At 36.0% G+C, this 22,108-nt stretch overlaps 1 protein-coding gene across 6 annotated transcripts in view; it reads right to left on the bottom strand.

Annotated features, from left to right (window-relative positions):
* KLHL13 (kelch like family member 13) overlaps positions 1–22,108 on the bottom strand; it is a 192,235-nt gene that overhangs the window by 8,076 nt on the left and 162,051 nt on the right. For all 6 annotated transcript variants that reach the window (XM_036305760.1, XM_036305764.1, XM_036305761.1 and 3 more), the window contains 3 exons: positions 13,308–13,440; positions 12,598–12,794; positions 1,994–2,789 (listed from right to left, as the gene is read on the bottom strand). In XM_036305760.1, the coding sequence (XP_036161653.1) occupies positions 1,994–2,789; positions 12,598–12,794; positions 13,308–13,440 (1,126 nt within the window). The remainder of the gene's footprint in view (positions 1–1,993; positions 2,790–12,597; positions 12,795–13,307; positions 13,441–22,108) is intronic.

Here is a 22,108-nt window from a genome sequence, read left to right as displayed (position 1 = left end):
TTTTTTAAAACAATGTCCAATATATTTTAACTTAAAATACTTAGTATAGACTGGATTTGCTGGGTATGTTGATTTTAAGGGAAGCAATCATTTTCTACAAAAGTTTAGTTACCTATAGATTATAGGAGATGATTTTAAAGGGAAAGAATATCAAATAGTTGGCCTTTAAATGTTTCTTTTCACTTTCAAACTGAAACACAGATCATTTTTAATAAGATATAGAGTTGTTTTCTAAAAGACATGATCAAGGAAGCCAGACACTTGCCCAATGGGGTAGTCTGCTCCTTGTTCTCCACTAAGTATAACATGGGAAGAACTCAAACAGGGTGGGGAACAAGTCAGAAAAATAAAACCTCTAGCTTCTTGGTTGTATGTAATGATTCTTCTTGGCTTAAAGATTATAGATTCTCAGAAGAATAGGCCTCTAATTAATATGAGGAGCATATATTGAAAACTTAATAGCTTCATATTAACAGGGATGATAACATCAACAAGTAAGCACAGACTGAAAAATTGAGCTATTTCCTTTGAGAAAAAACTACTTCAAAATGACCATTGACTGTCAGAGTTGATGACAAATAATTTGTGAACTCATAAAGATTATCTTAGACCCATGATTTTTCTAAGAAAGTGCCAAGTCACTGCTTGTATCTTGTGGATATTTCTAGATACCATAAGTTTAAAATAATATAATAACATGAAAATAATGTGTATGGGTTGACTGAGGCGACTAAAATGGAAATTCTAACTTCAGGGTACTAACATCTCAAATGCTTTTAAAAGTCTAATTATTAAAATATATTGGGAAATCTGTGTGGTTCATTGTCATGGAACATAGTCCAACAATCTAGAAAGTTTGGTCTTCGAAAAAAAATATCTGTAACAACAAAGGAGGAAAAAAACTGGGTAGGAAAGATCAATACCATTAAGACTATGTCACTAACAAATAAGGACCTGATAAGCTGAAAAGTATAAGAGCTGAGAGCTGTTATTTTTGTCTCCGATAAATAGCTTACTCTCAAATCCATTAAACTACTTTTTATTTCTTAGACTACTGAAGAGAAATATTCTCATAATTACTCTTAATTTATCCCAAGCCAATATTTTAAACTTTCCTAGCATTCTGAACCTGGAATACTGGATAACTACAGGGATTCTATAACAGAAAATAAAAAAGAGGGGTGGAGGGAAAGGCCAAACAATGATGGTCATGACAGAGATGAAAGGCATGATATAAAATGTGGTTTTTCTTACTTCCCTTTGAACACCAATCTTATTCCAATTTTATCTAAAATAACAGAAATATACCTTCTGCTTTTAATTTATATAGTCAAAGTACTGCTATGTTAACTGTACATATGACCAATTTTGGTTAGAAGAAAAAAAGAGTGACCATCAAAGTTTACCAGGTCAGTTTACAGTGAAGAAAACTGGTATTTCACCAAGAGAGAATTATTTTTAAAACTAATAGTCACAGATTATAATATTCACAGTAAATAAACATTGGATAATATTGAACTTTGTATATTTAATCTATAAAGAAAATTATCTTATTATGTGGCCTCTGATAGGTAACAGATTATGTAAAAGAAAAAAAACAATAAAAATCAGTGCTCTGTAAGGAAGAATTTTAACCTGTTTGGTAAAATAGTATGTGGGCTTTTAAAAATGAAAAATTAGAGAACACGCCAAACTTCTGTCCAAGATTCTATTATAATTTAAATTAGCAGGATACACTTTGTAGTTAAACCTTCAAGATGAAAACCATACATACTGTGCAAATCAAATATTTTGCAACATATTGATGAATCTATGAGATATAATTTGTACCATGGCCAATAATAGATGCCCAGATAATGCATACGGTTTGCCTCTGATATTTTCTATGAAAAAACAGTTTGAAATGTAACCCTAACTACATTTTTTTTGTCTTTCATGTTAAAGAACTGTTTATATTTTTATTTGACAAGAATTTCAGGGTAAAGAAACTTACGAAGTTCACCAGCTGCATTTCGCCCACCAACTGCATACAGATATCCTTTGAGGGCACTTAGGTGGAAGAAGGTGCGCTTTTCATTTAAAGATGCAACTTGCATCCATTTATTGTATCGAGGATCAAATCTGAAGACTGTATCGACAGCGGTTTTTCCTTTTGTGTCATAATTACTCTGTCCTCCAACGACATAGAGGAAATTTCCAATGACGGCAATGCCATGCTGGTACCTTGGGGCATCCATAGGGGCTAATGATTTCCATTCATGGGCCTTTTCATCATACATGCGCAATTCCTTGCTGACAACCAGCTGCTGCCTCAGCACTCCTCCTAGTGTAACCAAATGAGTGGTGTCAGACCGAATGGCAGTCCTGTCTGACTGCATAACTGGCTGCATGTATGGCATCATTTGGTAATTGCTGGCTTCCAAAAGGAGATTCACACAAGTATTGTCAGTTCTCATGAAATCCACGGTTTGCACATAATTAATCAGCTCTTGTGGTGTCATCAGTGGAAATCGTATGTTCTTCATTAATTTTGCAGCAAAGTCCATCCGAGGCTCTTCCAATCGTAGCCAGCGACAGGTAGCCTTAAAGAGCTCAAGTTCAGTGCAGTGCTTAAGGCTATTACTGGAAAGCACGAAGGCAAGACGCTCAAAGGGGAGTTTCAAGAACTCCCCAGTGCTCAGCAATGCAGGAAAATTCTTCAAGACGAAACTGTTAACGTATTTATCCACTTCTGTCAGATTGTAGGTGTTGGCAATCCGCCCAACTTCAACACAATTGTCTAAAGTGACCTATTAAGCGAATAAAAAAATTAAAACATGACTACTTCCATGACACTCGCATCCGGATAACATAAATACCTGTTCTGGAAGAAGAATAAAAGATGCTTTTTATTGTCCATATAGATGCTAATAAAGATTCGTAACTAAATACATTAATCATCTAAAGAAAATTCACAAACCAACTTTACCTAATCCAGTAGAAGGGTGACTAAAAACATATAATCATTCAAAATCAGTAGGTTAGAAGTTACTCTAAGAAAAAATGTTATTAGTTGATTATGGTCAAAATAATTACAATAAGTCCTCAATATTGTCAATAGGTTCTTGGAACTGCGGTGAAAAGACATATAATGAAACCAATTTTACCACAAGCTAATTGATATAAACAAGAATTCAATTCCTACTGCATCTCACCAATGTTATAATGAAACGACATTATTCAAGGACCTGCTGTATTTTTCTCTCCTGAAAAATGTGTTTCCCTCCCCCAAGAAATATTAATAAAATTCTGGCCAGATGGATATTTTGATAAAATAGAGGCTTATTCTCTTATAATTCATCTCAATCCTCCTTTCATTCATGATTCTTAAAAATAACACAGCTAGAAGATCCACTAACAGAAAAGTTATAATACCTTTTTCTTATACAGCAAGGTCATATATAACAAACACTCAGCCAACATCATACTCAGTGGTGAAAAACTGAAAGCTTTTCCTCTAAAATCAGGAACAAGACAAGGATGCCCACTCTCACCACTCTTATTCAACATAGTTATGGAAGGCAAGAGAAATAAATAAAAAGCATTCAAATTGGGAAGGAAGAAGTAAAAGTGTCACTTTTTTCAGATATATATATATATATAGAGAGAGAGAGAGAGAGAGAGATGCCACCAAAATACTATTGAGACAATAAACAAATACAGTAAAGTTGCAGGATACAAAATCAATGTACAAAAATCCACTGCTTTCCTATATACTAACAATGAAATTTCAGAAAAAGAAATGAAAAAAATTTCACTTGTAATTGCAAACAAAAAAATAAATTAAATACCTAGGAAGAAAATTAACAAAGGATGTGAAGGATTGTATACTGAAAACTACAGAGATTGAAAAAGACACAATAAAATGGAAAGATATTCCATGTTCATGGATTGGAAAAAATCAATATAGTTAAAATGTCCATATTACCCAAAGCAACATGCAGATTTAATGCAATCCTGATCAAAATCCTAATGTCATTTTTTTAAAATATATTTTTATTGATTTCAGAGAGGAAGGGAGGGCTAGAAACATCAATGATGAAAGAGAATCATTGATTGGCTGCTTCTTGCATGCCCCACACTGGGGATTGAGCCTGTAACTCAGGCATGTGCCCTGACCAGGAATTGAACTGTGACCTCCTGGTTCATAGATTGACACTCAATCACTGAGCCAGGCTTGCTTGGCCCCAGTGTCATTTTTTTTTTAATGAAAAAGGACAAAATACCCTGAATAGACAAATAATCCTGAGAAAAAAGAACAAAGCTGGAGGTATTATACTATCTGACTTCAAATTATACTACAGAACTACGATAATCAAAACAGCATGGTATTGGCAGAAAAAAAGACACACAAATCAATGGAACAGAATTGAGAGCCCAGAAATAAAACCACATATATATGGGCCAATAACTTTTAATATGTTTTTATTGACTTGAGAAAGAGAAGAAGGGAGAGGGAGAGAGAGAGAGAGAGAAACATCAACCCAAGAGAAGAACACTGGTCAGCTGCTTCCTGTACATACCCCTACCAGGGATTGAACCCACAACCCAGACATGTGCCCCACACAGGAAACAAACCATCGACCTTTTGGTGCACAGAATGATGCTCAACCAACTGAGCCACAACAGCCGGGCTGGGCAAATAATTTTTTACAAAGGAGGCAAAAATACACAATGGAGAAAAGAAAGTTTCTTCAATAAATGGTGCTGGAAAAGTTGGAAAGCCACATGCAAAAGAATAAAAGTAGATTACAGTTTGGCCCCATGTATACATATCAATTCAAAATTAATCAAAGACTTAAACATAAGATCTGAAACAATAAATTACACAGAAGAAAACATAGACTCTAAACTTATGGACCTTGGTTGTAGAGAACATTTTATGAATTTGATCTCAAAGGCAAGGGAAGTAAAGGCAAAAATAAATGGGACTATATCAAACTAAAAAGCTGCACAGCAAAAGAAATCAACAATAAAACAAAAAGGCAACCAATTGGATGGGAGATGTTATTTGCAAACAACAGTTCCAACAAGACATTAATATCCAAAATATATGAAGAACTCATACAACTCAACACCAAACAAACAATCCAATTTAAAAAATGGGCAGATGACCTGAACAGATATCTCTCCTAAGAAGACATACAAATGGCCAACAGATATATGAAAATACTAGAGGCCCAGCGCACGAAATTCATGCACTGGGGAGGGTGTGTCCCTCAGCCCAGCCTGCACCCTCTCCAATCTGGGACCCCTCGGGGGATGTCTGACTGCTGGTTTAGGCCCAATTCCCATCACAATCCGGGACTGCTTGCTCCCAACCATTCGCCTGCCTGCCTACCTGATTGCCCCTAACAGCTTCTGCCTGCCAGCCTGATTGCTCCCTAACCATTCCCCTGCCAGCATGATTGACGCCTAACTGCTCCCCTGCCAGCCCGATTGCCCCCAACTGCCCTCCCCTGCTGTCCTGGTTGCTCCCAACTGCCCTTCCCTGCCGGCCTGGTCACCCCTAACTGACTGGTCAAAAGTGAAAGGAGAAAAATCATATTGTTAATGGTGGGGAGCGATCCTCATCCCCTCCTGTTGCTCGTAGGAGTGAATTTTTTACAATATCCTGAGAAAAAGAATTTTCTGAGACTCACATGGGAGAATGAGTGATTTTTATTTGTGTGGAATAAAATCTGAGTTTCCAGAGTCCAGTTTCCTCTTGCCCCACCATAGAAGAAGTGTAGCTGTGGCTTCAGCAGAGCTAAAATCAGAGCCAGTGTCCAGAGTTTCATTTCCATAACTGAGCAGTGTCCAGTCCTGCCTCACGCTAGCTTAGCTTGTGTTCCCCACTGTAATCCATTAGTCCATTGTATGTGGGGACTACATGGCTGTGGGCCACATGGGCAAATGCAAGAGAGCCAAGAGCCACAAGAGCCAGGAGCAAAAGAAAATGAATTCCTATGTTTGGGGGATTATGTATGCCCCAATTTTTGAGGGCTTGCATTGGGTCCACCCATTCTTGCCAATCCATGGTTCTCCAGTGATTCCTAGGGAATAGGTTGGTGGTTCCCTGGGGAGTGTAAAGTTGCAGCTTCCTGGTGAAGCTGCCCAGATGGTCATGCTCATAATGTTTGGCCTTCCTTTTGTTTCTTTCCTATTATTAATAACTAGCTAATTACAATGGTATCAATATCAGGAAATAGTATGCAAGAAATAACTCAAAACACAAGCCTACCATACAAATGTCTGTGTATGTATACAAACACAGTAACAGGCAAAGTACTCAAATTTTTTTAATTTAGTCAGGATGTGTGTTCACAAATGTCACATAAACCTCATTAATGCAACTGTATGGTTAACAGATTGGCAGATGGTTAAGAGGAAATTGGCTAATCCTTCTATTATTCTATTATTTAAAAGTTTAAATGATACTAAAATCATTACTCCTCTGCATAAAATAACATATCTAAGGTTAACACACACACAAGATAGATTGATTGCTCAACAATTTGAACTCTTTTTAGCAACTCTTCTGACTTGCTTTACAGAAGTCGCCAAAAAGTTTTAATTGTTTGTTATACTTAATAGCTATGTATTAGAAAAATATCTAAAATAGAATCATAACACAAAATTACTAGAAAAAATAAATTAACCACTTATGGAAATTTGAAATACAGTTAGTTCAACACTGTTCAATACCTTGGATTTCTAATGTAGTCAATAAAAAGAACATTTTAATCCAATTTAACTGTGACAGGTTGGTGTCTCTTATAAGTTTAAACTGTGTAAATCAAGTTACAGTTACTATCCAATTGTGCAAACTACCTCAGGTAGAAGAGATTCCTGTTTAGTGTAAGGCAAGCATGTCAAACTCAAAGGCTAACACGGGCCAAATAAACAAGGTTTAAGTTATGTGGGCCACAGAAAAAAACAAAAGCTTCAATTTTCATAGAAATGTAGGTTTATTTTGATAGAGACATGCTGAATACAAAGGGCTGAAATAAACAAGTAATCATTAACATAAATTAATAGAACATTTTAATAAAAATTACTGTTTTTTTCTTGAAAATTAACTTACCAGACACTGAATAACTGCACAAATTAATAAGCATAACACAAATAAACCTACTTTTCTTGTTCTCCAAGTCAACCCAAGACTAATGACGTGGCAATCTGCTGCTAAAATATTCGCTGCTAGTTTCAGTGGAGAGAAATGGTGCTCCTGCGCGTAAGGTGCGTAAGGGAAATGAATGCAACACAATTATAGTCATTAGCAAACGTTGTAGCTTGTTATTACTAATTATGTATAACAGATATTATAAAAATTAAGTTATGAAATTTTTACTAAAATGTTTCTTACACACCGTTATATTGGCTGGGTCACATAAATACTCGTTGTGGGCCATATGCGGGCTGCAGGCTGCGAGTTTGACATGCTTGGTGTAATGGATCTATTTTCTGAGGCAAGTAAGAAATACTAGTAGCCCTCCCTGGAGCAAGGGCAATTTGCATTTTTATACACATTTACTAGTATAAATAAGCAATAGCTGATAACAACACAAAAATAACTCCCAAATGTGCAGATTCTCATCATTATGGATATGATTGCAAATACAAACAAAAATTGGGTACTTTACATAGGCAAAATGATACCATCATTTGTTAGTCATCAAATTTAAAGCATTATAAAATAAGCCAAGATGAAAAATTAGCCCTAGCTGGTTTGGCTCAGTGGATAGAGCGTTGGCCTGCTGACTGAGGGGTCCCAGGTTTGATTCTGGTCAAGGGCACATGCCAGGGTTGCTGGCTCGATCCCCAGTAGGGGGTGTGTAGGAGGCAGCCGATCAATGATTCTCACTCATCATTGATGTTTCTATCTCTCTCACCCTCTCCTTGCCTCTCTGAAATCAATAAAAACATGTTGTTTTTTTAGAAAAAAAGATTAAAACCGAACTGTGTAATTTAGAAATGGTATCAAGGTATTTAGTTCCTTCCCCCTTTTCTCTTCAACTTTATCCAATAAGAAAACAATTACTAAAATAATAGGATACAGAAATATACCTTTTATTTGAGGGCATTTGGAAAATATGAGTATGCTCAGATACAGACCCACAGAACTGGAAAAGACTTTGACAGACCACCTAGTCAGTAGAGATAGCTGCCTCCTCTTTTCTTAAAAATCACTAGAGAAAGAAATTCATAACCTTCCAACTTGTCATCTTCTTGATAGATGGACTAAGCAGTTTCTATAGCTCATGTACAGCAGCTACCAACCACACTGTGGGTATATAATAAAGGTTAAATACTATAATTATAAGCAATATAAAAATTAAAGATGTGATGATAGATACTACTAAAAATAGAATACTGTTGAATTGACAGTAAATTACTAAAACCTTATTAATTTTAAAAAGAGACTCGGATAAAAAATATGTAATAGAAAATTAATTTGTATGAAGTGCATGTAATCAAAGATAAAAAACTAATTGTAGACTATAAAGACTTTAGAAGCAAAGTCTAAAATAATCATTAAAATAATAGTTAATATAAGCAGGTCAAAAATGATAGAATAATGGTAAACAATTTTTGGGGAAATGCAGGATTATTCAGTGATTGTTCATTTCAATCCACTCCTTAGTCATTATTATTAAAAGTACTTCAGCTAGCATATCCCCAAATATTTGGCCTAGCTTGACTTAATATAATGGACATGTGCAGTAACATAAACATATAATGTAACTCATGTATATATTAGAATATATTACATTTTCAAAATATGAAGTTTAAAGCATATTTTTAAAAAATTGTAAGTGTAAAAGAACTCTAATTTCATCTGAATATATAAAATTCCTGGCCAAAAATTCCAAAGAGCTATTATGGAATTTAATTTAAATAATTACATTTACATTTTAAAGGACAGAGAAGCAAAAAATAACAAAATTTCTGAACCAATAAAACTGATTTTAAAATAATCAAGTACCCATGTAAGTTTTCTTGATATAAATTATTCTATTGCAATCAAACAACTTTCAGTTCCTAGCATCATAATTTTCAATGTGGCATTTTCATTAACGTACTGGTACACATTGCTGCTATATTAAATTCAAATTAAATAAAATTTAATATACTTTAAATTAAATTTAAATAACCTACCCTAAATTAAAACTCAAATCATACCCAATGCACCCAAGCATTGTCATTAACATAATTTGATATTTTAATAACAGGTTTCATCAGAAATCTGTGATGTTATTTTGTTGAAGTCAGTATCTTACACAAATAAATTCCCTTTTAGGAAAAAAACCCACAAAGCAAAAGTAAACGAGTATCTGCTTTTGTCTTCTCAAGGGAAATGCAAAGACTAAGAAATTAGCTGGCAAATTCTGGGGGACTCCTCAGACTTTCAATGCACCAAATTCTCCATGGTGCTGTATAGTTTCTTAAAATGAGAGCCTGACATCTAGTACCTCTAATGCAGAGAGAGAAAGCATGTCCATAGAAAAAGGCGGGGAACAAATCAAACAAGCTACTTTGGGGGACAGAGGATATCTTCCCCTGGGTCTCCTTCCATAGGTGAGGACATCGCAGGACATAGGGAAGGGACATTTTGGTAAGAAGAACAAAAGGATCATTAAAAACCAAAAACTTTCCTCTCAATTTTTGTCTCTCTTCAGATGCTAAATGTCATTTGAGGTGGATACTGACAGTATCTCCAACTTGGAGAAACCTATTCTCTTGCTCCTTTACACTTAGAATGCACTTCCCTTATTTGGATACAATATTAGATATTACAATGGTCTTTTGGGAGGAAGAACTGTTTTGAACCCAGGCTGAGCCTGTTTTTCCCTTACAGAGCCTCACATGACAAATGGAAAAGAATAAGGTGGTTAAAGCTATAGGCAGAAATGATATGTAACAGTAAACACAGCACAGGTCTGGGTACCAACTAATCAGAAGAGATGCTCAGCCATAAATAAGCAGTATATGGGCATTACCTGTTCAATATCAGCCTTTGCATAAGAAAGTCATGCTTGGTTTGGTGGGGAGGGAAACAGTTTGATTCATTGTAAAATTACCTATGCATTTTTTTTTCTAATTTGCATTGAACCTCCCCAAAGCAAACAACAACAGCAACAAAAATTATCTGGAATGACATGTTTGTTATAATTGTTATGGATAAATACAATTTAGATTAAATAAGAAATGTAAATATATGTACTATGCAGGAAATCCTTACATCGAGAACATTCTCAAAGCTTGCTGCTGATATCATCACCAAGCAGCAAAAGAAACTATCTTTTCTAGAAACATCTGATTCCGTTCATGTTTTTTTCCTTGACAGAACCCCTTTCCTCTGCCTTTTGCCTCACCACATTATACACCTCTTTTGTTTTCCACCATCTCCAAATTTTCGTTTTATTCAGTTATCTCAATAACATTTCTCTGTATTTCACTGTGAGCTCCTCAACCCAATAATAAATCATTGGTAGAACCAATTATATACCGGTATCAAGGAAAAAACAAACACAGGGAAGGCCTGGGGAGGGGCTGAGAGTGGGCTAGTTGAGCAATGGAGAAGACAATACAAGTCAACACTACACCATGCTGCCATAAAATCCTTAAAAATAGCAGTTAGTTTAAAAGATTAAAAGTAATTATGAGACACCAGTCTGAGTACTTTAGAATGGCAATAAACAAACAAAACACACTTTCAATAGGCCAGTTAATGAACTGTTGGCTGACTTTAAAAGATAAGGGGCAGCTTATTAATAAAACCATTAAGGACACATTCTCTTGAAACTTAGGGTTTTAAAGATAAGGCTCCATGCTTAGTAAATGTAATTTTGAAGGCTTAACAGCAATTATTTACCAATATTAAAATTGGTATGATGTAAAATCAATTATAGGAAAATGTATTTTCTATCAATATAATAAATTATAAAACATATCAAAATTTACTATTGTCACAATTTTCAATCACAAAAGCAATCTTCTTGGCAATATTTCTTTGCAACCAAAATATTCTGTTTCCCAGAAGAAAATGTAAAAATCTCAACCAAAATAAGGCACTGTGTTCAGGAACCAGATAACTGCTAAACAGTTCATTAGTTGGTAGTTGTATGTGCTTTCTCTTATCTATTAAAGAGGGCTAAAAACAGTTCAATGGGTCATATGTTTTGATAGACTCAAAACTTATATTCTTAAAGGTTTATATATAGTTGTTAGTTCTTTTCAAGACCTAGATCCCATATTTAAAGGAAGGAAAAAGATTGCTGAGCCTATTTGAAAAGGCTTCTAGAAGTTCAAATTATGTTTCCCCAGAATTCTATTTAACTTCTGTTGTATAAAATCATTAAGGTGAATAAATCCAAATTAAAATATATAATACTAGAGGCCTGATGCATGAATTTGTGCATGGGTGGGGTCCCTTGGGGTAGCCTGTGGGGATTGGGCCCAAGCTCCTGCCCCCAGCCTCGAAGCCCCGCAGCCCCACCTGGAACCTCACCTTGGCCTGGCACCAACCCCTCACCTGCTCCACCATCCCACCTACAAGGTGATCAATTGGGGCCGGGCCCCCAACCCAGCTCCCTCAGCTCCTGGGAACTGAGCAGCGGCCCCACTTCCTGCTGCCACCACTGGTTGCCATCTGCAGGGTAATCAATCAGGGCCAGGACCCTCACCGCCACCACTGGTTGCTGTCTGCAGGGTGATCGGGCGGGGCAATCGGGCCCCCACTCACACTCGTTTTGGCCTGGTGCCGCCCGCTCACCTGCTCTACCATCTTGCAGCATTCCTGCTCTCATCAGGGCCCATCTGAGCCAGAAGCACCTCCACTGCTGCCCACTACCAATACCGCATCACCGACGCCTACCATGTTCCGTGCCATCCCCTGGTGGTCAGCACATGTCATAGCAAGTGGTCAAACTCCCAGTCGAGGGGACAATTTGCATATTAGGCTTTTATTATATAGGACTAAAGGCCCGATGCACAAAAAGTCATGCAAGAGTAGGCCTTTCTTCCCCTGGCTGCCGGCTCTGGCTTCCCTCTGGCACCTGGGTCCCAGGCTTCCCTCCTCTGGCCGCTGGCAGGCACCTGGGACCCAGGCTGCTTCCCTGCTCTGGCCGCCAGGACCTGGGCTGGCTTCCCTTGGGCCGCCCACAGGTACCCAGGACCAGGCTGGCTCCCCTCAGGCCACCTGCAGGCACCTGGGTCTCAGCTTTGTCAGGAAGGATGTCCGGAATTATGTCCGGAAGGACGTCTGGTCTAATTAGCATATTACCCTTTTATTATTATAGATTGTCAAGAAGATTAAGTATATATTGTTATCAAATATTATTACTGTCTGGTGTCATCTGATTATACAGAAGGCTTTTATTAAATTACTGTCTTTTCTAAATATACACCTGTACTGTTTTCCTCTCAATTTGCTTCCAAACCACACACTATGTGACATCCCTCTCTAATGGCCAAAGTTTTACATGTGTAAACAGAAGATTCATATGTGTGCTCTAAACAGGGGACATCAGAGTCTACTGCAGAAAAGGATTTGAGGATTTGAAAATATCTTACCCCAGATATGAGAAACACTTTGCAGAAGTCCAAAACCGGCAGAATCTGTAGAAAACTGGCAGCTTCCAGTGTGTCTTGAAGGTTGTCCATATTAAGAGAAAGTTTTGCAGTATAAATGAAATCAATAATTTTCCTTAAACCGACTTTGCTCACGCCATGAAGCTTAATGCACATTAAATCTTGTTCTTTCATTCCGCCTTAAATAAAAAGACATTCAATTAAATGAAGACAGAGAATTTAATTAAGGTCAAACTCACTTCTGCTGCTAATTAGATACAATAAAATAAAAACAAGTTTTATTCTGTGTGAGCATTCATGTCAGTTAGGCTTCTGCATAATTTATAATTAAAGAGTGTACTTTAAAGGAGTATTTCTATACTAATGTTCTCCTGTCACTTCGTATCTTTTGATGAATGAAAGATTGTAGTAGTGGGACCCAGAGTCTCTGATGCCATTCATATATGTGTCTGGGGGGGGGAGGAAGCTGTGAAATAAAGGAGGACGGAGGTATGAAAGAGGTACATACATTTCTCAAGTTTAAAAACACCACCCACAACCACACTTACTCGTTGTATATTCCTTTTGAAACTGTTTCTTCTTATAAAGACACAGACCAAAAGACCTGAATGAACTTTAGAAATTAAAAAAACCTGAACACATATTTTTCATATTGTTGTAACGTGGATGCAGAGTTCAAAAAGGCAACCTACCTGTGAACATAGCCTTGAAGTAATCACTGGCAGAGGCCATCATGACTCTATGCACAGGGAAGGCATCATCCGTGTCACCTGGCATCAGGGTCACATCACAAAGCAAGCCTTCATGTCGAAGCTGGTCAAAGCCCTACAACACGAACATGAGTTGCACCACTAATCAAGGTAAAATGGGTATACAAATCTCCATGTGTTAAAATTCTGTTTACATATTAATGTGAGTGCCATCTATTTGGAAAGTAAAAATAATAGAATAATTACTCAGAAGACAAAAAAACTGAACAGCTTACTTGATATTTGAGTATATTTAATTCACTGTAGATAAAATATAACATTAAGACTAATTTAAATTAAGAACAAATAAGAAGAGAGCTATATTCATTTGCTTTTTTACACAAATGTTGGCTTTTACCTTATTTTGGAAAACAATTACCAGGTATGCTTTCATTTCCCCATGTGCAGAGTTATGGTGTTAGACTAACATTCTTTCCATAATAATATATTTATTAAGAATCCTTTTACAAACCTTATTGAGATACATTGTTTTTGTTTTGGTTTGAGGAGTTGTTTGTTTGTTTGTTTTTTGAGAAAGGAAGGTAGAGAAACATTTGTGTTGGCTGCAAGGTAGGAGTTCCTTTCTACCAACTAGAATGTTCCATCTCCTCAAGAATAGGGAGGGTGTCTTAGGTATCTTTGTACTCTGTACATTGCTGCTGCTTGATCAATTATCTTTCAAGTTTCAAGTTTGGGATTTAATTATCTTTGGAAAAAGGAGCCCAGGAGACCTAACAGGAGACATAATTGTCCCCAAATACCTAAAGTCTAGTGGGGAATTAATAGGCTAGCAACCACAGAACAACTAAGCAGTTGTTTCTTTGGTCCTCTCTGGGGAGAATGAAACACATTAAGTTTATAATAGGAGGGTAAATGCACAAAAAAGAGAGAATACACAATCTAACAGTGAGGCTCAAAATGAAGATTTTGGCAATATTGAGTCTGCAGTTTCAAAAATGGAAATGTATTTTTATAAAAAATCATGAGGATACTCATGCAAATTACTTTCTAATAATCAAATGTAATATAATACAAAATGTAATACAACAGAAACAGCAAAGATTACTCTGCACCTTCATATTTTAATGACCTCAAATAAAACTTTAATTTAAAATTGTGTTTCATGGATTTACAAAGCAAAAGGCAGGACATACCAAAAAATGCAGTTTTAGAAATATTGATCCTACACATATGTATGTAATCTAAACCTCAGTCTAAATGTTTTCTCATCATAATTTTTAAATTGCTTTTTAAAAAAATGCTTGAATCTACAGAACTGGAACTTCAAAGAGATAATGTGATCCAGTCACTTTCTCTCTGGAGAGATATGTATTTTTATTCCAAAAATATTTATACAACATACATATGTATCATATTTTTCTCTCTCTAATAGTGATTGACATATGTTTTGGCTCACAAATATCAAATCTTTCAGAAATGCTCCTTTCCTTTATAACATAAACATTATATACCCCATCCTCGCTATTTTCATTGTTAAATCATCTCCTATTCCTGTTACTTATTAAAAGTAGATGTAAAAAGAGATGCCGATTTTAGGGAAATATTCTAATGCAGAAGGCAAGAAGTAGCTTTTTGAAAATTCATATATGCGATCTAAATTGCAATAAATGTAAGTGGGTTGCCTTTAAAATGTAGATGATCATTGGAAAGTACTGAATGAAAGCTCTGTGGACCAGATGGGATGGTCAAGCAATACAGAAGGAGGGAAGGAACCATCAGCTAGAAGAGTTGAGGGACTAGCATGTTTAAATTCCCCAGTGCTTAGCACTTGCTTGGAACTTAATAAATGTTCAACTAGTAAATGAACAAACAAACTAAATGTTCCCCATTAACCACCACTTGGTATTTTAAAACCATGTAGTCACAATGAGAAGAACTATAATTTTCTGACAAGCCTGCTAGAAACCAGGAACTTTATTTGTGAAACTTCTCCCAATAATAATAAAATAAATTGTACCTATAGTGTTTATTTGTGGTAAACTGTACAAGCCAAGATAAGACAAGAGGAATTGAACCAAGGTTTGGGCAGGAAGGGGAGGGGAGGTTGGTTCCCAAGGGCTTGCTTTTTTTTCTCCCTCAGATAAATTTCAGATTAAAAAATTAAATGTTTACTTGTTGTAAAAATATGAAAGAATATAAATAGAAAACTAAAAGTCCACCTCTTCTAAGTACCAGGAGTAACTACTGTTAACAGTTTAATCTATAATAATAAAAGCGTAATATGCTAATTAGACTGGATGTCCTTCCAGACATGGGGCTGCAAGGGAACCCCAGGTCCCGGGTGCCAGAGGGAAGCCAGTGCCGGCAGCTAGGGGAAGGAAGGCCTACTCTTGCACGAATTTCATGCATTGGGCCTCTAGTATATATATAATTGACCCTTGAACAACATGGGGTTGAACTGCATGGGTCCACTTATACCTGTTTTTGTTTTTGTTTTTTCCAATAAATACTGCAAATGTATTTTATCTTCCTTATGTGTTCCTTGATAACATTTTCTTTTGTAAAGCTTATTTCATTGTAAAATACAGTATATAATACATATAACATGCAAAATACCTGTTAATCAACTATGTTATTGGTAAGGCTTCCAGTCAACAGTAGACTATTATTAGTAAGTTTTTGGAGGCATCAAGTAACATATGGATTTGAGACTGTGCTGGGGAAATAGGGATGTTAGCACCCTTACCCGGGTTGTTCAAGGATCAACTGTACTTCTAGACGTGTGTGTGTGTGTGTGTGTGTGTGTGTGTGTGTGTGTGTGTGTGTGTAATCTATCTTTGGCTTGTATGTATTCAGGAATTATTTTTTTAATATTTTTTTACTGATTTCAGAGAGTAAGGAAGAGGGAGAGAGAAGTAGAAACATCAATGATGAGAGAGAATCATTGACTGGCTGCCTCCTGCACGCTGCACACTGGGGATCGAGCCCAAAACCCGGGCATGTGCCCTGACCGGGAATCGAACCATGACCTCTTGGTTCATAGGTCAATGCTCAACCACTGAGCCACACTAGCTGGGCGAAGAATGTGCACTTCTAAAGAATTAATAGTCACTAGCAAGTCAAAGCATATGGTTTATCTTGTGAATTTATTACACCTTGGGTACTGGCTAAAAAGAGAGATGTCAAATACCAATGAAATGAGACTAAGTACTGAATGCTGCCTTATTTTATTTTGAATCTTCTTTGAGATATATGTAGATAATATTTTGAAAGGTAATCATGGCTTATTCAGCCTAAAGCAATGATTTATTTTCTTCAGTCAAAAATAAAAAATAAAACTTCTGGGCTCATTCGCAAGCACTCCTGAGTTTCAAACATTCCTACAAATATTTTATACTGGAAATTGAGCATCATGATCTATGTCATTTCTCATTTGGTCCATACTCCATTAAAATTACTTGTTGAGGTATATATTCAATCCTCAAATTCTGAACAACTCAGCTAAGACACCAGGAGCTTTTACCCTCTGCACAAACTTGATAATTTTGCTTCTCTTTACAAAATCTTTTTTAAAAAAGCACACCTCTAATCTTTCTCAATATATTCTGGAGTCCCCCCAAAAAGGAAGCTGAGGCTCCTATATCACTTTTGGCACATTCTGAGTATCTTCTCTTGTAAACAATTTATTTGTCTTTAGCAAACTGTCTACTTTTGTGAGGTTTTGCATTTATTTTCAGTGCATAGAGTTTCCCTTTCTATCTGTTTCACAGCCTTTATTTTCATATGCATAAATAAATAATCTCACTCTCCAATTCCATATTTGCCAATTTTATTCCTGATTATTGCTATCTTTATCCAAATAAGATGTGTCAATTCAGACTTTTTTAAGACGGATTCTAAATATCTTGTTTGTATGTGATTATCTGGATAGCCTAGCTCTGTCTAAAGAAAAAAAAAAACCTAAAATTGCTTTTACAACATAATTTGTTGTACAGAAGCAGGCAGTCATTTCTCTAAACAACTTTTCTATAGTTAAGTAGTCACTTAACATCATTGATAGGTTCTGTGACTTAAAGCAAACTAACATATAACAAAACCAATTTTACCACAGGTTAATTGATATAAACAATAATTAAATTTCTATGGCATCTCATCAACATTATAACAAAATTATGTTGAATGAAGCAATGTTATTCCAGGATGCTGTACGCTAATCTTGTAGAGAATGCACACATTTTTAAAAAAAGGTAGGAGGGGCCATTCTTCTCCAAAATTTTCATCTGCCCTCTATATAGCAGTCTCCTGCTATCCACAGTTTAGCTTTCTATGGTTTCAGTTATCTATGGTCAACCACAATCTGAAAATATTAAGTGAAAAATTCCAGAAATAAACAATTCATAAAATTTAAATTGTATGCTGTTCTGAGTAGTGTGATGAAAACTTATGCTACTTTGCTTTGTCCTGCCTGGGAGAGATGTGAATCATCCCTTTTTGTCCAGTATCTCCAGGCTGTATATGATCTCTACCCATTAGTCACTAGGAGCCATCTCCATGATCAGATCAGTATCATCAGAGAGAGAAAGGGAGAAAGGGAGGGAGGGAAGGAAGGAGGAGGACAGACCACATTCACATAACTATTATAGTATATTGTTGTAATTGTTGAATTTTATTATTGGTTGTTGTTAATCTCTTACTGTACCTAATTTATAAATTAGACTTTATCATATATATATATATATATATATATATATATATATATATATATATATGAAAAAATATAGCATATAATGGGTTCAGTATTATCTGTGATTTCAGGCATCCACCAGAGGCCTTGGAACATATTCCCTTGGGATAAGGTGGAATATTTTATATCGTTCACTCATATATATTTTCACTATGTAACTCTATAAAAACTCTTAAAGATACCCTGCACATTTAAAATGTGTTCTTCTATTATAAAATGATTTTTCCACCAAATTTTACTGATTCCTCTTGTCAAAATTCTAAAAACATTCCTGTCTATTTCCATATGGTAGTCCACTAACACAAATAGAGTTGTTTTACACAAAATTGCTTACAATTAGTCTTTTAGAGTATCTTTAAAATTGTTTCTATTGCTTTAAACTCAACTTCTTTCTGCCCTAATCCTTATCTTAGTTCTCTATTTTTCTATTTTTTCTGGATGTTGGGTTTCATTTATGAGGGTATTGTTGTCTGTTTTCAATTTCTTATGTCTAATGTTTTCCTTTCCCTCTTCGATAGCTCTCCCCATATCTTCTGTTTTGCCTTTTTCTTCACATCCTTTTGAGGAGGGGGGTGGGCGAGCATTTTTAAAAGCTTTAAACTTACCCAGCATACCAAAACTTCAAGTACTATTAAATAGAGGTAGGCATATATGTAATACCCTGAAGGACTGATATTTTAAATAAGTTTGATAAATTTTAAAATGGCCATATTAAAACAGAAAAGGATATATGTTGACATTACACAGCCATAATATAGAAATCAGATGAGCTACAAGTAATTAATACCAAAAATTGGTTGGATATCAATAACTTTTAAATTAAATATAATGCCATTGTGAAAAAAGCTTGAGAGATACTGGTACTCAGGTATTAAAAAAGCAATTTGATAGGCAAATCTTTCCACTAAATTCTGCATTGGAAATAACTTATTAGTATATTCTATCTAGTTTGATCAGTGAAATTTCAAAAAATAAATGGAGTAAAAAGAAAGTGCATCTTGAGAAGAACAATACAAATTATTAATGAAAAATATGTTTTATGAACAAAGGTTAAGGAATTAAAAAAAAAGAGAATTAAGCAATGTACTTCAATCTTTAAGTAGATGTAATGTGTTTTAATGTGTCTGCCAGTGGCCGGAGGGAAGCCCGGGTCCCGGATGCCAAAGGAAAGCCGGTGCTGGCAGCTGGGGGAAGGAAGGCCTACTCTTGCATGAATTTCATGCATCGGACCTCTAGTCTAAGATAAACAGATATATCAAATGAATATAGAACTTTATATTAATGTTAATTAAACTCTGCTCTCATTATATAACACTTCTTGGAGTTAAAAAAAAAAACAACTTCTAATGGCCTTCTATCATTGCATTATATCACAATATAAGACTTTAAAGACTTCTCTAATCTTGCTCCAACTTAACTGCTCAACCTTATTTTTCATTATGTCCCTAAGTACTCTGACTCATCTTATCAGGTTGTTCTCCAGACTATCTGATTGGTAAAAACCCAGACTTACTCCTTTTCTAGTAACTTTATGCCATTGTCTTTCATGCAGAATATCTTCTGTCTTCCAAAGCCTAGTTAAAATTTGACCTCCTTTGGGGTATTATGCTAAGAGATATAAGTCAGACAAAGACAAATACCATATGATTTTACTTACATGTAGAATCTGAAAAACAAAATATATGAACAAACAAAACAGAAACAAACTCATAGATAACAGAACAAATTGAAGGTCACCAGATGGCATGGGAGTTGCGGAGATGAGTGAAGGAATTAAAAAGTACAAATTGCCAGTTATAAAAAGTCATAGGAATGTAAAGTACAGCATAGAAAATACAGTCAATAATATTGTAATGACTGTGGATGGCGTCAGATGGGAACCATACTTATTGGGGTGAGCATTTTGTAAGGTATATAAATGTCTAATCACTATGTTATACAACTAATATAACACTATGTTATGAAACTAATATAACATTTTATAACATCTGTAATTGGAAAATAAACTGTTTTAATTGACCTCCTTTGTAACGCTGTCTCTTACCAAAACTCTAGGATAATTAGATACCTGTAGTGGGTCTCAAAAGTTAGCATTTAATTATATCCTATAGATTTCCAGCAAAGATGAAGTTATAGGGACTGGATTTATTTTTACCACTTGAAACAACTTAAAACTAGACAAAATATATGAAAAAAAAGTAAGAATGGATGAAAGAGAAGGGTCTGTGCAAGTTGAGAAATGAATTAGATGAGCCCCATGATTGCTTACTGCCTGAACTTTCCAATTACAGGTAGTAGGAGCTCAGGTGAAACCTGGAATCTTCCCAAGATTAAGAGTCTGGTGAAGTTAAGTCAGCTAGGTTTGTAGGGCAGAATACAAGAGGAGAGATCTGCACAAAGAGTGACAGAAATCTAAAACCAGTTTCCCTCAAGTATTTAGGAGTGTTCTAAGTGCATTTGTCTGGGGAAAGAGACATCTGCAAGCACAAACATCATTATCCAAGGCTCACAAAGAGCTGAGAATAGTTCCTATCCAAACCACAAGGACAGAAACCTTACAATTACTGGGCTTTAGGTAGAGTACTCAAAAGGATTTGCCTCAGTATTGGGGAAAAGTGTCCTAGAGAAAATGCTACTCTGGTTCTACCTCATAAAGCTTAAAAGTAAATGTCTTAATAGACATTTATTAAGTATTTACCATGTACCCCACCAGTCAATCATAGACATTCAAAAACAACAAATTAGATCCTAGACCTTGGGATCTCACAGATAGGTGATATTAACAGGGACTAAGAGGGAAGAACTGAAGAAGCCACTAACTCTGCCTGGGTCACACAAACTCCAGCTTCAAAAGGCATTGAAAGTAGCTATCAGGGAATGAATCCATGGAAGAGACTGTTTAAAGAAGTCTCACTATGCTGGATTATGCACTGAATAACTATTGTGGGAAGGACATGCAATTAGGCCAAAACTAGAACTCTAATTTTACCACTTACCATTTAAGATGTATCATTATGAGTGAATACGGATTTACCAAACAGAAAAAGTAAAATATGGGCATTTCAGGGACAGGAAATGGGTGCAAAGACACTGAAGTGTGAAGGAATAATATATGTATAGAGAACAGTGAAAAATCAGAAGTTTTCCAGGCATTTGCCTTTAATATCTGTCCCATTAATTCTACTAAGGTAAAGCAGAAGCAAAGGCTGTATCACTTAATGGATAATGGATTAGAGATTGGCAAGATTGGAGTTATGGCAGAACAACAAGGACTATAAAATCAAAGCTGCTAAAAGAAAATCTTGTAAATCATGTGTATGATAAGGTATTTGTACCTAGAATATATAAAGAACTCTTCCAACTGAATAATCTATATATATAAAAGCCAAGCGACCAGAACAATGGAACGACCAGAACGACCAGTCACTATGATGCTCACTGTGGCAGCCAACCAGCCTGATAGGGGCCCCGATTGGCCTCCCCCAACCTCCCAAAGCCCCTCCCCCCATCCGGGCCCACCCCTGATCAGCCCCCCCCAATCCCAATCTGGAACAGGGCCAGCCAGCCAACCTTCTGTGGCCCCTCCCCCCCACCAGATGATTGGCCCCCATCAGGGTGGGCGGCCTGACCCCACCCATGCAAGAATTCATGCACTGGGCTTCTGGTAGAAAGACAAAGAACCAAACTAAAAACTGGGCAAAGGATCTGAATAGATAATTCTATATCAAAGATGATATAGAAATGGCCATAAACACAAATGAAAAGATGCTTAGCATCATTAGCGATCAGGGAAATACAAATCAAAACCACAAGATACTACTTCACACGTACTAGTATGGCTATAATAAAGAAGGCATAATAAGTGTTGGCAAGAAAATGGAAAAGTTGGAACCCTCATACACTGCCCAAGGGAATGTGAAATAGTATAGCCATTTTGAAAAACACTCGGGAAGTTCTCTTTTTTTGAATTAGGCATAGAATAACTATATGAACCACCAATTCCATTCCTAGGTATACATAAAAGATCATTGAAAACATG

Source organism: Myotis myotis, unplaced genomic scaffold, assembly GCF_014108235.1.
Source record: "Myotis myotis isolate mMyoMyo1 unplaced genomic scaffold, mMyoMyo1.p scaffold_m19_p_4, whole genome shotgun sequence".
NCBI classification, from domain to species: domain Eukaryota; kingdom Metazoa; phylum Chordata; class Mammalia; order Chiroptera; family Vespertilionidae; genus Myotis; species Myotis myotis.
This window is presented reverse-complemented; position numbering and strand designations above follow the sequence as displayed.